This window comes from Aythya ferina (assembly GCF_964211825.1).
Source record: "Aythya ferina genome assembly, chromosome: Z".
Classification (NCBI taxonomy): domain Eukaryota; kingdom Metazoa; phylum Chordata; class Aves; order Anseriformes; family Anatidae; genus Aythya; species Aythya ferina.
In genome coordinates, this window is record NC_140299.1 from 24,547,877 (window position 1) to 24,564,520 (window position 16,644).

The 16,644-nt window shown below is 37.8% G+C and overlaps 1 protein-coding gene across 1 annotated transcript in view; it reads left to right on the forward strand.

Moving 5' to 3' along the window:
- DMGDH (dimethylglycine dehydrogenase) overlaps positions 1-16,644 on the forward strand; it is a 48,097-nt gene that overhangs the window by 15,461 nt on the left and 15,992 nt on the right. The window contains exons 6-12 of the mRNA XM_084505257.1: positions 2,191-2,439; positions 3,735-3,933; positions 8,635-8,804; positions 8,939-9,092; positions 10,022-10,187; positions 13,163-13,293; positions 15,945-16,162. Of these exons, the coding sequence (XP_084361383.1) occupies positions 2,191-2,439; positions 3,735-3,933; positions 8,635-8,804; positions 8,939-9,092; positions 10,022-10,187; positions 13,163-13,293; positions 15,945-16,162 (1,287 nt within the window). The remainder of the gene's footprint in view (positions 1-2,190; positions 2,440-3,734; positions 3,934-8,634; positions 8,805-8,938; positions 9,093-10,021; positions 10,188-13,162; positions 13,294-15,944; positions 16,163-16,644) is intronic.

Genomic DNA, 16,644 nt, shown 5'->3' on the forward strand with positions numbered 1-16,644 from the left:
CATTCTCACTTGCTTTACCTGTCTGTTAGCAATTGCCAGCTGATTTATCACATAAAACCTTGTTCTTGGATTTTATTTATTATTATTATTTTTAATGTGGGTGTTAGACCCAGAGTCTGGCCTGTGTGCAGGGAATAGCTCCAAGCCAGCACAGCCCAACTCATCTTTTCTAATTACTCTGGTGTTAGCCCATGTCAGAGATGAGAGGCTGTATTTCCAAATCAATGTCAACTAACAGCACTGTCTGGGTACTCTCTATGGGAGAAGGTGCCAGGAGTGGTAACAGGTCTGGTGGGGCATGGGCCTTGCCAGCCAGGGCTCTGTCCTAAATGCCATGAAGGAGGGAGTTGGGCTGGCCCAGGACTGACATTTGGCATCCACCCAGAGCCCAGGTTTCCAGACTGATTTGTGGGGAAGAGGCACAGGCAGCCATACTGACAAATCCAGCCTGCAGACAAGGCAGGTTGAGAGCAGGTCTGGTGACAGTAACCAGGGTCAGACACTGCCCAGTGATTAACAGGCAGGTCCATGGTGATGAGTCTGGGGTGAGGCCAAGCTGGGAAGTAGTCCATGGATCAGGGTCTGGATCAATGAGGGCCATGGCCAGGCACGGGCATGGTTGTGACACAGCTGTAAACAGGCACTCCTCCGATCAAACCAGCTCAGACTGGTACTGATGTCCCTGAGCTGAGCAGAAACGGGGCTTCAGGCCCCATGGGGAGGTGTGTGGGTGAAAGTCCCAATGGCTCAGGACTGTTGAGGCTTGTTAGTGCCCTCAGGGCCCTGAGAGCTAAAATTTAGCCGGTTCTTGGAAAAGGTAGAATTGAAGAGAGAGGTAGGAACCTCTGGGTCTGAAGCCAAGTAAACAGCAAAAAGGAAAAACAAAAAAAATTGCATGTTACGCTGGGCATCCTTGAGTGTAGGGCCCAGGAGAAGAGGCAGCTGTGTAAGTGGGAAACCTTGCTAGAGATAGTTTTTCATTAAGTTGGGAGTTAGCTGATTACACAGGAACCAGTCTGAAATGCCTCCTTTTCCTGGGTGGCATACAGCACATAGCCTTTTCTTTGAAAGGATACCTCTTCCTCATCTCCATATTGCCTTCTCCCAACCCTTACTTCTGACCCCATAGATTTCCCTGAAACTCCTGCTGTTTGACTTACCCCCTTCATTCCCACTTCTGAGACCTACATTCCTTCTTACAAAGAGTCAGGAGAGTGATGTTAAAGAGTATTCCAATCTCTAAGAGCAGCTGCCATTGCAGTCGATTGTATCTGCTGGATTCTCTTATCTATACGCTCCGATCTCACAGCAGACTTGAGCCATGATGCAAAGCCCTAGCTAATAAGTCTGGCAGAGATAAATGGCTTCTACTTCTTAGCTTTGACACTGATACATCACTAAGTGAATACGTCTTACCAGGTACAAGCAGCTAGTCTGCAAGGACCTTAACAGAGAAGAGTTAGGCCTTCTTTAACATATGCTTAGGATTTTACATGTAGGACCTTGAGCAAGCTTTAGGGACAGGGAAATTGGTGCTTACTTTTTCTGATCACAGCATGTATCAGAACTTTTAATTGGACACCTATGGGAGGGTGCACTAACTACTTGCCAGTAGGAACAGTTAATTGATTACTACATGACAGGCATAAGTAATACAGGTTAATGACACATGTGAAAAGGGAAGGAAACAGATTTTTGGGATTAGCCAGCTGAAGGTACTGCCTTGCTGTGTTAGGACTTGACTACTGTATTGGGGAAGCACACTAGCTCTTTTGGTTGATAGTAAGAGCCTAGGATAACACCTATAATATGAACTAATTTATTCTGCTTGTGTTACTGATTTTTATGCATTACAGTCCTAGTTTAATTAAATGAACTATGGGGTTTGTGGAATTGATAATTAAATTCCTTTCTGAACTTTTAGAAGCCTAATTCATATTTTTCCAGTTACATTTTTGAATAACTGTGAACTAGAGTAATATATGGTAGCATAATTAGGAACAAGAGCATGAAATTATGGAGTGAAAATGATGCTAGATAGTATGAAAAATAGTTTTAAAAGTGAAATTGTGTAAAAAAATTGTCACTTTCCACAAAGCACAGTGCTTCTTGAAAATGTTTTGCTGTTATTTTCCCTTAATTGAAAGGAAAATCTTTGAATGTTAGCGTGTTGTATCTTGTCCTCTGTAGGCTTCTGGGCTCGTGAAATAGGCAAGATGATTGGCCTGCAGCACCCTCTTATTCCTGTCCACCATCAGTATGTCGTGACAGCAACCATCCCTGAAGTGAAAGCCCTAAAAAGAGAATTACCTGTGATTCGTGATTTAGAAGGATCATATTACCTAAGACAGGAAAGAGATGGTCTTTTATTTGGTCCATATGAAAGTGAAAAGAAGATGAAGCTGCAGGACTCTTGGGTAACAAATGGAGTCCCACCAGGTAATTAAGTACATTAAATCTTTAAACTCAATAAGCACTACCATATATTTTAATATATATAAATCCCACTATGTCATATTGCCTTATATATTGGAAAATAGAAAACACTTGCAATGTAGGATTGCAGTGGAAAACTTTTTTCAAAGAATAGCTGTGACATCTAATATTCCAAATAAATAGAAATAAAAAAGTAATATAAAAAAAGGCTATTTGAAATAGGCACAAAATATACATCTACAACATATTATCTTACTCTCTGAACAGGTGTCTGTGTGTAGCGATTAAATCCAATCACTAAATACACATTTTTTTCATTTGAATAGATTTTTATTATATTTTTAAGCCACAGTTCTCTCCAACATACTAACAAGGGCTTTGAATTTTTCTCTGTTCCCTTGAAGACAATGCAGTTGGCAGAAAGGAACACAGATACACCAAAGGAATGGCTTAGACAAAATACTGTGCTCGGATATAAGTACAAATGAGCTGTAGATTTGTATAGAAATTTTGTACAGAAAAATCCCAACCTTAACATACTGATGATTATGAAATTAAGTACTGTGCTATACCTAGGCTCCAGCTTTACATTCACTTCTTCACAGAAATTCATCTTAAGTGAATGGTCATGATGTTTAAAAAGAAAAAAAAACAACCAACCAAACCAAAAACAACAAGAACAAAAAACAACAAACAAACAAACAACAACAACAACAACAACAACAAAACAGAAAGTGTTTCTTAAGTGTTTCTTAAGGAAGAATAAATCAATTTATATTCTTGGGCTGTGGATTGCACTGTCTTATCTTCGTAAGCTTTTTGTCTCCACCAGTGTCAAGTCCTTCTACAGAGTCATGTTCAGTAATTCTCAGAGCACAGGCTGAAGGCTGAAATGTATCCAGGAATTCACAAAATGCCGTGGAAGAAATAAGCTGACACAGGCAATATCTTTCTTTCCCTCCTCAAATTGTTGCCATATTGAGAAAAATAAATGGGTCTTATTAACACAGATGAAGTATCTGTGTTTCTCCACTTCCTTTCTACTTCATTGTTGAATTTGTGTGACCTTAGGGTTAAACAAATATGTATAAAAGACAGTGTAACTGCAGTGACAGTAAACTTGATCCTGCAAGTAACTAAGGTTTTATGCACACCATTTTTCTTAGGTAGGATAGTATATGCTTGAACATACTAACTGAAAAATTTTGTGTCCATTTTATAAATTTCATAACTGTGATTAAAATGTAAGTATTTTCATTGTATTTAACAAGTATATAATGGCTCAAATATTTGTGCAGGTTTTGGAAAAGAACTTTTTGAGTCTGATTTAGACAGAATAATGGAACACATTGAGGCTGCTATGGAAATGGTCCCAGTTCTGAAACAAGCAGACATCATAAACACAATTGCAGGTCCTATCACCTATTCTCCAGACATTCTTCCTATGGTGGGACCACATCAGGGTGTAAGAAATTACTGGGTAGCTATTGGTTTTGGGTGAGTAAATTTATTTGTGAGAACTTTTGTCTGTTATGTTATTAAAATGATAGTTATCGTGAACTTTGCTAAATTTTTATGGATTTTTTTTCCCTCTTTTTTTTTTGTACCTATATAAAATATGATTGGAAATAATCTTAATAACCATTACCCACATGTTGTGAACTTATCCTTCTCTCTTTCTTCTTTTTCATAACTCTCACAATTCTTTCAATTTGTGTCCTCCTTTTGTTCTGGAGGCTAGTATCTGTGACACTTTATGAAGCAGCAAGCAGTGGGTAGGACTTGGTAATGTCTGTGGAGCAAGTTGAAGCCGTGAAAGTGCTGGGCTTTGTAGTACACTTTCCAGTTCATTTTGTGGATCACTTTCAATTACATTTTGTTCAATACTTTTTTGGTATGCAGAAAATGGTGTCACTGAAATTGTGGCAGGAATGATTGTTACAGGAAGAACTTATAATCAGAAGTAATAACTTTCAGTGAAGAGTTGAAGGCATACTAAGCATAGAGGACTGCAGGCACCATTGGTGACTTACTGCTTTAGGGATATAAACAGTCATAGTTCTGACTGTTGGAGATTGAGCTGAGCAATGATGTTGCTGGGTGTTGGAAGAAAGCAAATGAAGAGGTTAGTGTGACAAGGTTAGTGTGATGAGGTTAGTGTGACAACAAGAATGGGTGTTTTTCTGATGTTATCTATTCTCTCCTGCCCACTCTAACATTTATTTTGAGTGTGATTTGCATCTTATATACTCTGGCCCCACTGAAGTCGGTGGTAAAGCTCTTACTGACTTTTCTTTAATTGTCTCAGTTTGCCTGTTTTCTCAAGATGGATAGAATGAACTGAATGCAATTCCAGGCACATGTTATTGAACACGTTCTGTTTACACTGCTTTTCCAATTGCCTAATTTGCCGTTCAAAATCCAGCTAAGCTTTTTCCAGTTTTCTTTCAGTCCAAACCAAACAAACCCTCAGATCGTAAGATAAGGCAATATCACTAACATGCTTTCCGAGGCCCTCAAAATAAAAGGGTTTGGTAATTTTGCAATGATTCATTGTGAAAGGTGTTCACCTTTGCTGCTTGGATTGAAAAAAAGAACCAACAAAATTGTTATCTTTTAGTAACATTTGCAGAACTTATAGTTACAAAAGTGGTTTGCCTAGTCCTAGTTCACCAGAAAGACTGTTTAAGTTCATTACCGTGCTGCCAGACTTTGGAACCTGTTTTCCTTCTTTTGGCATCAATAGGAGCAGAATTAAAGTTCCATGTAGGAATAACCAGAGATCAGTGTTATATACTTAAGTTTCTTAAAACAATTTATTTCAGGAATTTGATTAATCTCTAAATGTGTAGACACAGGTCGCAATTATGTTGCTGTCATTGGATTGCTTTGTCTGCTTTTCAGGGACTTTTGACTCTGTTCTGCGCTTCTGCCTCACTGCAGTGTTTCTGCCAGTGTTGTAATTTTTTGTGTGCATTAGCAAATCCTTATCTCACAGTCAGCTAGCAGGGACATTGTGACAGAGGACTTAGTGCTGTTAGTTTAGAGGATTTTTATTATCTAAAATTAGCAGCATGCTAGACATTTTAATGTGCAAAGGGGTTAATAAGTATAGTTAGCAGGGCATGTAGCACTGTTTATTATCAAGGTTGCTCAATGCTTCCCATTTAAGACTGTTTTTGGTTACTTATAGCTTTGAAAGTGTTAACAATAAGCTAGATTATTATTTTTGACCATATTTGGTGTCAAAGCAGTGTAAGCTTTCAAAATAATGAGATTATTGGAAGATATGCCATTTTGCCATGTTCAGTTTTTTGGGGGAAGTCATTCTTTTGAAGAACTCTAATCTGCTCATTTGCTGAGAATGAACTTCATGTTTGGCAGAAGTGACCTTTCTCCTAAAGATATGCCTTTCTGCCATTCTTCACAAAATCTTTCTGCAAGGCCCATTCACATGCCTTCAGAGAAGTTACAGCTCATAAACACTTGACAGAGATTCACTAAGTCTTCATAAGTTATATCTACAATAGTATTCTAAAGCCAGAGACTGAACAGGATTTTTCCTGCAGAAATGGGGTAGAAAAATGGCTGAACAAAGTCATTAAAAAAAAAGACCATGGTGTGCAGGGACTTAGATTTCCTAGGAAAAAAAGGAGTGGAGTGAAAAGTTTCAGGAGCCAAAAATTGGTGAGAAGCAATGTATCACAAACCAGTAAAACACAAGAACAGGAAAGGGACAGTGGGGAAGACCACAGAGAAAAGCAAGGCTGGCATGGATTGAAAGGAGAGAAGAGCAGAGTGCAGTTTGTATTCACTTAAGCACAATTTCTCTAAATCTTCATATGAAGACATGGACTCCTAAGCTGTACCACTCTTTACAGCAGTAACATCCCATCCCACCCCATCCTATCCCATCCCTGCAAACCACAAATGTCATTCCTTCTTAGAAGAATGGCAGTGGATATATTAATACTATCAGCTCTCCTTATCTGAGCTGATGAAGGATTTGGGCACCCTGGGTAATCAGTAACATTTCTGATGATGGAGGCCCAGTGGGGAGCACACACGGAATCAACTAAATGAGCAGAGACGGTGCTGAAAAGCTCTGCAAAATGTGGAGACCAGTCAGACAAGGTGCACTGATCCACCTGATCTAGCAACTCCACATTGCAGAGCTGCCTCCTGGTCTGTCTTGCTCCGAAGGTTACCCTGCCATCCACTCAGTCCTCAAATAAACCTGAAAATTTCCACTGCATTTCATCTGTTTCCATCCACAGTCATGGAATGGTCTCTGTGCTGTGCTGACTGTAGTGAATGGTGCAGAGAGACTTGAGCTGGCTAAAACGTCTGGAGCTGGTCCTGAAGGCGTCATAGCTATGCTCGCAAAACTTGCACACATGAATTGCCCAAGTGAGTAGCCTAAATTAACACCAGAAATGGCTAGTTCTTCTGTAGTACTTACAGAGTGGCGGTTGACAAGCAGTCATCCCTTCTATATCAACTGAGGTGAGAATCTGAAGATTTCTGCTGAATGTCCTAAAGGACTATGTTTTGCAGAACTGCTTCATGCACTCAGATGCTTGATATTAATTTTATTAAACAAACAAACAGACAAAAAGATAAAAAACTGCTGTATCAAACCAATATCATGAAGATCGTGAAGTCAGGCATTCTGCAGTTAGGAAGTGCCAGGACTAAGTGCCAGGACCAATTCTTCTTATGCATATGCATTAGGATTAAATAATTACATTCTATTTTTTTCATAAGATCTTGGACTGTTTAATTCAGGGCCTAGAATTCAGAATGCAGAGTTGATGAGCACCAGCTCAAGTTTTGGCGTCACTATTCAATGTGAGTCTCTGTGATTTAATTTTTTCATGCTAATTTAAACTTAGTTTTCCATTGGCTTCATATTTCTTCAAGGATTTTTCTGTTCTGCTCATTGGAGCATGTCACAAATAACTAATAATTTATTTTCACGTGACAGAAGGGTACTTAGACACTTTTTTAGACACGGTAAACTAATTCATGGATATATTAACATCAGAAGTTTTAAAACATTTGTTATTAATAATTATTTGTCATTAACCATTTCAATGTATAATCTTAAATGCCTGTAATTCAGCATTACATAGTGCTGTTTGGTTGCATGTATATTGAGTGGTGACATACAGAGATTGCAGTACACTGAAGCTCCTTGTCTACCAGTTGTCCAGTTCAGCTACCTCGTAGAAGCATGTTTCACACATAGACTTTTCCTTTCGGGCATCAAGATGTTGAGCATTTTGAAAGGTCAAATTATGTACAAAATACTTAAATAAGAAAACCTCTGATCTATCATTTCATATATGAAATGATAAGTACTTTTGAGTACTTACCTTTGCTGTGTGGTATGGTTCCTTTAATACAGTTTTCTAACAAGAGACCTCCTCTACTGACTGATGCTTCACACACTTACTAGGTAGAAACAGGACAGGCTTTTGCTACAGACTAGTAGCAGAGCATTCCTACTTGCGTATTTTTTTACCATTAATGTTATGGAACCAGTTCTCTCTCTTGTAGCAGAGAACACAGAAGGCAACTCAAGTAAGGAAAGGCAGCTCTCCATTCTGGCACCGCTGCAAAAACATCTCCTAGTCTCACACCCAGTTCCACTACATTCTCTGATTTTCAGTGGAGCAATATAAAAAGTTCTTCTGTTGCTTCAGTTTCTTTAAAGCTGCTTGGTAATGCTGTCTGCTGATTTTTGGTGCTATTGTTCTTGCCACTGTAATATAAATCTTCACCATAACTGCTATAATGTCTCATTATGGTTTTCAATTCTGAGTCTTGTTTAATTGAATCTAATCAACAAAGAAAAGGTACTTTATGGCTAGAAAGTTTATTTATGGGTATCAGAAGTTAGACAACTTTCTTTAGCATTAACTGTTAACATTCCTAGACAAGATTATTAAATTCTGAACTTCAGATAAAGAAAGAGTTTTCTGTAATCTTTAACACCATAACTGTCATACTTTAGTGGACTTCTGCTATAGTGGTGCGGTAGAAATATCTGTCAATAACACAAATAATCTCAGAAAACAAGACAAAATAGAACAAACAAAAAAAGAGGGGTGAGAGGTGGAATAGGAGATGTATTAGTAATATGAGCTAGTATTGATTTAAAAAAAAAAAAAAACAACTTTTTCTGTTTTTAAGGTATGGCATTATACATGCTGGTGGCATAGGAAAGTACCTGAGTGACTGGATCCTTGAGGGGGAACCTCCATTTGACCTGATAGAATTAGACCCTAATCGCTATGGAAAGTGGACCACCACAGAATACACAGCAGCCAAAGCAAGAGAATCTTATGGTTTTAATAACATTGGTAAGAAGATATTTTCTGAATTGTGTTTATATCCTGCAAATGAATTCCAGCAAAGCCTGCCTCTAGGTTTCTCTGTTTATATACATGTTTTTTATGCATTCTGTCTTGGTAACATATTTATTTTTCTTCCCTAGTTGGTTACCCTAAAGAGGAAAGATTTGCTGGGAGACCAACAGAGAGAGCTGGTGCCCTCTATGATTTGCTGAAGTCAAAATGTTCCATGGGATTTCATGCAGGATGGGAACAACCTCACTGGTTTTACAAACCTGGAGATGAGACTGGATATAAGTAAATGAAATATTACTTTTTTTTTTTTTTTTTTTTTTTCCTAAGAAATTGTCAGCAAGTGCAAGCTGAGTTAAACTTCAAGGAAAGCTTACATTTATCGTTCATTTTTGCTAAAAGATATCTGTTCGGTAGATCTATTATTGTTTTTTCCATAGTTTAGAATCCATTTCATTCTGATAATGCAGACATTGCAAAACACAGATCGAGTTAACCTGTAGGTGTTCTAGAGATCGGGTGTTAGAAAGCAGCCTACCTCAAGAAAGAGATAGAAAAAAGATGTTCAAAAATCTATCAAAAGAGATTTTTTTTTTTTCTATCAAAGAAATAGAAAAAAAAAAAAATCCGTACTTTCTCCCTTGGTGCAGTATAATGTTTTCATGAAAAAGCTCGTTTCTGTCTGTATAATTCTCAGGAAAGGAGAAGTTCAGTCTTCCTTCCTACTTTTTTCTTTTTTTTTTTTTTTTTTTTTTTTTCTGTGCCTGCCTACATGCTTACATCAGGGAGCATGCTGCAAATGTTTTCCCCAGGGCTACTGTAGTTCCAATCTAAATGAGGCTCATAAAGGAATAAGGAGACACACTCTGCTGTTGAGATATAAAGCCTTTGACACCTTAAAAACAAATAAATGATTCAGCAACAAAGTATGCTGTAAATTCACACATGACAGACTACTACTTCTTCCAACATTTGATGAGTTCACAGTTTATTACAAAGTGGTTGATAAAATATCAACCCATATCTTTTCTGTTGTTAGAGGATTTAATAATTAAGCTATATTAGTCCAAGGAAAATATTGTGCAAGCTACCTACAATTAGGAGAGTTGAATCTTTTGAATGGTTTTTAAACTGAAGAAACTGAAGACTACATTTTGCTGAAAAGAGCACAAAATGGCCAAATTGTGTTTTATGTTTATAATGCTCTGTTTCAGACCCAGTTTTCGTCGCACAAATTGGTTTGACCCAGTGGGTCGTGAGTATAAACAGGTTATGGAAAAAGTTGGTGTGATTGACCTGTCACCATTTGGCAAGTTTAAAGTAAAAGGCACTGATTCTGTTAAGCTGCTGGATCATCTATTTGCAAATGTTGTTCCAAAGGTAAATGGGATGATGATAACTGTTTTAATGTAGAATTTAGACAAAAAAATAAATCTGTTTCAGAAATGGAAAATGAGACATAATATTGTCATAATATCTTTCAGATACCAAGCACTCAGGTCCTTTGGAGAAACTCCTGTGTCAGGAGGTACATTTTACTCAGTTAAGAGCACAAACAGTGGAGTTTGTACTAAAACAGTCCCAAGAAAAAGTACCCTTTGACACAAATCGTTGAGTCATAGAGTTGCTGATGCTCAAGGGACCTCATTCTCATCATCTTGTCCAACCTAAAGCAAATCACCTTGACCTGATTACTTAGGACTATGTCCAGATGTTTTTTTTTCAATATCCCCAATGATGGAGACTCCAAAACATCCCTGGGAAACTCATTCCAGTGCTTTGTCACCTTGACATTAAAAAAAAGTGTTTTCTTAGGTTCAGACAGAACTTCCAGTGTTTCAGATCTTGATATAAAGAGGACCATAGGAATGTAATTATTTAACAATAATACTCCCAAGCTACTCCCATACAAGAATAACTCCCATACTAAGAATAGCATGGGAACTGCCTGCCTAAGACTGTGCCACGTTATGGCAGCTTTAAGTAGCAGAGGATAGCAGTGGCATGTGCTCTTGCCTGACCATAGAGGGATTTTGTATTCTTCCTGGATGGCCAAAGAACATTTTTTATAATGTGCTCATGCTTATTTTTTACACCCCTCATACTTACTCTGTTTTATAGCTACCTGCCTAGAGCAGGCAGGGTTACAAATATGCAGCATTTTCATCTTTCAGACTCACACCTGTTCTTTCTTCACAAGTCTGACTCTGCTCCAAGATCCTCAGAATACGATCCTGTTCCCAGAAATGGCACACTGACAACATAGCTCAGGTTTTTGATTCTTGCTCCTCAGTTCAGTCCTCAGTTTGTTTATGTATATATATATAACATACATTTATATTACATATTATATTTGCTATATTTATATTTATACTAATATATACAAAGTGCCTGCCACCATCTTGATAACCACTCTTTGGAACCACTCTCATGGCAGGGGTGAGAACAGGAGCTGGCCTGTAGTACCTCAGCACTTCTGTTTCAAAAAACTAAAAAACAAACTAACAAGCAAAACCAACAACAAAACAAACAAACAAAAAACACAAGGCCTTGCTGCCAGCCTCACTGGTGTTTAATAGTGCTACTCCACCACGTTTGGAGGGAGACCTATTGTGAATGGCAACAATTTGCACTGTGACTTGTCCAACTTTGCTACAGAACAGTGCAAGTGGCAGAGAAGGGCAGTGGAACATAAAGGCTCAGACCTGCTACCAGACAGGTAGTGCTCCATGAGTCCTATTTGTCTTCCTCCTTTGTCAACCACTCTCACAGAATGTCTAACTTCAGAGATACACATCCAGCTAGCAGATTGTTCCTTTCTGAAGTGGGATTCTGTCGTTTTAGCACAGTTGTGTTTTGTTTTGTTTTGTTTTGTTTTGTTTCGCTTTATTTATTTATTTTCTCCCTGTAGATTATGGTTTTATTTGCTTCAGATAACAGAGGAAGTAAGTATAGGGAAACATTAAGTATACTGAGACTACAGTCATGGAGGTAGATATCTTCTTAGAAGTCAGAGCCAATGGAATGGAAAGGCTATACACAAGAATGGTGTCCCATAGGTCTGGCAGAAAAGAGAACTTGAACTGCCATATAGTCATATATTTTACTGTATTCATTTTGTGATAGCAGTATAGATTGATGTTTGTCTTTTCTCTAGTTTGGGTTAGAGTTGAGGTGACTGTGTCATCAGCTGGCATGGATAACACTTGCTGAATATGTGTTGCAGGGAAAGCAAGATAAAGCAGGAAACATGAAGACATAGCGAGTGCTTTCTATGGAATTTAATAAGTGTTGCTGAAGCTAAAAAGAAAGATAGCAAACAAAATGAACAACTTATGAGCCAACTTAAAAATCCAGCTTTCACAACAGTTGATTATTTAAGCTGTCTGATTTCCAGTGCCATTCATGCTTGTCTGCATCATAAAATAGTGCAGTGAAGTTACTGGAAATACTCTTCTATCACAAGCTGGTTGTGTGTGACTAGCATCAAACTGAAGATTTGACTATGCACCTGTAGTGTAACAACAACTGTGTTTATGTAGCATGACCTTGCAAAGGACTGTTAGTATCTGCAATATTTTTACTTTTTCCACTCATTGTCTGGAATCTGGCACTGGTCGGGTGATTGACAAGGTTCTTATGAAAGCAGAATGAGTTAAAAGAAATTAAATTCTGTCTCTGGAATCAGACCGGAACAACAGCTATGGTGCACATTTCTGTTTGTATGGATGGTATCTGTATGAACATGCATACATGTTGTAGCCATAGCTAAGTAGCTGTTGAAATTTTGCCTTTAGAGATCACATTTCTACACAGTATCTGACCAAAATGTACAGAGATGTAGATTAATAGTCAACAACTGCATAAAATATGAAAAATGTGCATAAATCAGGGCCACAAAAGCATATCACAGCTCAATATTTATTTTCTTTAAGTAAGGAGCAAAGGACATATTATCCTTTTTGTCTCTGAAAATGTTAATCACGATTGAAAAAGATTATTTATGACAATAACAAGTAAAATTTTTTATTCTGATAATCAGCAAACTGAAAATGATTTTGTTTGCACTGAAAATCTATTCTTGAGAATGTCTTGTCTAATATAAAATTAACAAATATTTATGAAGTTATTGTTTTATCTCATTTCAAAATTTTCATTTTTGCTATGAAGAAAAATTTCCACTATAAATCTTAAGCCTGGCCAATTGTGTATGTGACCTCTCCTATTAAGGCACAGCAGAAAAAATATATAAATTTATTCTTTCAAGTAAATGTATATTTCCATATATTTTATAATGTTTAAGAATTCAAAGGTTTTACTTTGCATCCTTAATAATTAAAAATTGTCTTCTGTAGGTTGGTACCACAAATATAAGCCATATGTTAACACCAAGAGGAAAAGTTTATGCTGAACTAACAGTCTCTCAACTGTATCCAGGAGAATTTATGCTTATAACTGGCTCAGGGTCAGAACTCCATGATCTGAGGTGAGTTTTTTTTTGATACAGTAAGTACATAGTGCCGTACAGTCACATTAATATAGAAACCTTTTTTATTAAGTGCCAAATTCTTAATTATTGCTCAATAATCCTTGCACTAGTTTCAAGAGAATTCTACTTATTCATTGATCTTGGTTTCTTAGAAACTCAATCAAGTTGAATCCTGAAATATTATCAGTCGAATACTGGATTAATTGTTGGTGTAAAAGGTGGATAGAATAATTTACTGATAGTTATGTAATATACTCTAATGTGAGTAGTTCTTGTTTTGTTATTGAGCTTGTTTGGATTTGGCATTGTATGATGGAACACAGCACAGTTGTCCCTTTCTAGTGTTTTCTCTTACGCAAAAAAGAGAATTGGCTTTTAACACAGATGACCCCAGATACAATGACCTGGCCAGCAGAGATGGGTAATACAGTCTTCCTGATACTGTGATAATGTCTTCTGCTTTGGGCTCTGGGGTCACAAAGTGAAATAAAAGAAATAAAGGAGCTAGAAGCAGTTGCAGCTTGACTTGTTTTCATTTGTTGTTGTTGTAGTTTTTTTTTTCAATTACATGCACATTGGAAAAGACATTTCTAGTGCTATTAGTAGCTGTACACACATACTGAAAAAAAAAATATTCTTATGGGAGATTGCTGACAAATCAGTTCTTCAAAATGAATCAATACATAAAGGACTGACATTTGCTGCCCTAACACATGATGAATAATGTACTGCTTCATAACAGTCCCAGTAGGACCATTGGCACATTCAGGAACCAAATGCAAGTAAGAAAGTCTAGGCCTAATGTATTTACTTCTAAAGAATTTCTATCATCTTATTTTGTACTCCCCTGGGCCTGAGATCTTTAAACACTTTTTAACAAAACAGTAACTTATATTATTTCAAATATATTTCTTTTATTTATTTTACAAAATTCCTGAAAGACAGTACCCAGGTGATGCATTTAATTCAAGCAAGACTCAAAACTAAACTTTCTGGCAATACTGTAAATATTATATTCAGGAAGCAACAATCCCATTTGTACATTTCTGTTAACACAGAAATTTATCTTGAGGTTTCTTACGTTCATTGTATTTATATCTTTTTGTATGTCAAGTTTTATTAACACATGAATCCAAAGGCAGATTGATGTTCAGTCTTACGATATCACTTCTTTCTCTTATCTTGGAAATAGAAAAGAAGTAGTCAGCATGGATTAACCAAGAAGTCATGCTTGTCCAAGCTGTTAAGTTTCTATGATGGAATGGCTAGCCTAGTAGATAAGGGGAGAGTGGTGGGTATTGTCCACTTGGAGTTCAGTAAGGCCTTTTACACTGTTCCCCATAAGATCCTTGTAGACAAGTTGTTGATGTATGAGCTAGATGGGCAGACAGGGAGGTGGATTGAAAAGTGTCTGAATGGCTGAGCCCAGAGGGTGGTGGTCAGTGGTGCAAAGTCTAGTTGGAGGCCAGTAACGAGTGGTGTACCTACCAGGGGTCAATGCTGGGTCCAGTCTTGTATAACACCTTCTTCATTAATGATCTGAATGATGGGGCATAGTATACCCACTGCAAGTTTGCAGATGACATAAAACTGGTAGGATATGCCAGACTAATATGCCAGAGTGTTTTCAGTGTAGTGCCATCCAGAGGACCTAAACAGTCTAATGAAATGGGCTGGTAGGAGCCTCATGATGTTCAACAAGAACTGCAGAGTCCTGCACCTGAGAAGGAACAACCTCTTGCAGCAATAAATACTGGGGGCAAGCCACCTGGAAACAAGCTTGGCAGAAAAGTCCTGGGGGTCCTGGTGGACACCAAGGTGAACATGTGCCAGTAGTGTGCCTTACAGCAAAGAAAGCTAATGGTATTCTGTGCTGCAGTAGGCAAAATACTGCCAGCAGGTTGAGCAGATTCTCCTCCCTTCAGTTCTGGTGAGGCCATACCTGGAGTACTGTGTCCAGTTCTTGGCTCCCCATTAGAAGAGAGACCTGGACATTCTGGAGAGAATCCAGTGAAGGGCCATAAAGATGGTGAAGAGGCTGGAGCGTCTCTCATATGAAGAAAGGTTGAGAGATTTGAGATTTGAGATTTGAGATGCTTAGCCTGGGTAGGAGAAGACTTATAAGAAAACCTGTCAATGTATGTATAAATGCCTGAAGGGAGGGTGCAAAGAGGAAGGAACCAAGCTTTTCTTGGTGGTGCCCAGTGGCAGGACAAGACACAGTGGGTACAAACTGCAACACAGGAGATTCTGTCTAAACATTAGCAAATGTTTTTTTTTTTCATTGTGTGGGTGACAGAGCACCAGCATAGGAAGCCCAGAGAGGTTGTGAAGTCTGCCTCCATGGAGATACACAAAAGATGCCTGCATGTGGTTCTGGGAATCCTGTTCTAGGTGTCCCTGCTCAAGGAGGAATTGGACTAGATAACCCCCGGAGGTCCTGTCCACTCTCAACTATTCTGTGATTTTGGGATTCCACCCATTTAAATTCTCAGCTTTCATTACTGTACCACAGATAACTGTGTTCCTATACCGGTTATCTCGACAGAAGGTGACAGTAACAAAAAAAACACTTCCTTTTTAATGTTTATATGAATCAGTTATTTTTGATGTATAAAATTAACATCACTGTTGTGTTTTACATGCAGATGGATAGAAGAGGAGATAGTGAGAGGTGGATACAAAGTTGACATAGAAAACGTGACAGATGAGATGGGAGTACTTGGTGTAGCAGGTCCATATGCACGACAGGTCCTCCAGAAGTTGACAGCTGAGGATCTGAGTGATGTTTCATTTAAGTTTCTCCAGTCTAAACATTTGAAACTCTCCGATATTGCTGTTACTGCCATTAGGATATCATACACAGGTAAGTGATAGAGAAGAAAGACAGAATAAAAAAGGAAAGAGGACAAAAAAGACTAAAGCTAAAAATAGATTGAAAAATAAATCTCATTATGTATTCATAGGTAGTAGATGCACCACACTTTATTTTTAAATGTGTAAGAAAATGCAGTACATTGATTTTTCAGATGTGTTCTGGTCATGGTCTGTTCCAAATTTTCCAAGACCCTCTTCTCTACAATACCCTATGGTGTAAATATTTATTTTACAGAACAAAAGGCCAGTTCTGATAACCTCTGTGGTATTTGCTGCAAAACCAACGTCAGGAATTGTTTTTGGATTACCGTATATTATTGTTTGTCAAGTGCCTTCAAAATGTAACACTGAAGTGCTGAGTATTTGTTTTTCTCAGTTAGTTTTTATTTCTTTTTATTTCCATCTCTACTTCAATGAACTAAATTCAGGGCATTCTGAAGCAGCTGAAGTGATGAAACATACTCACTTTAT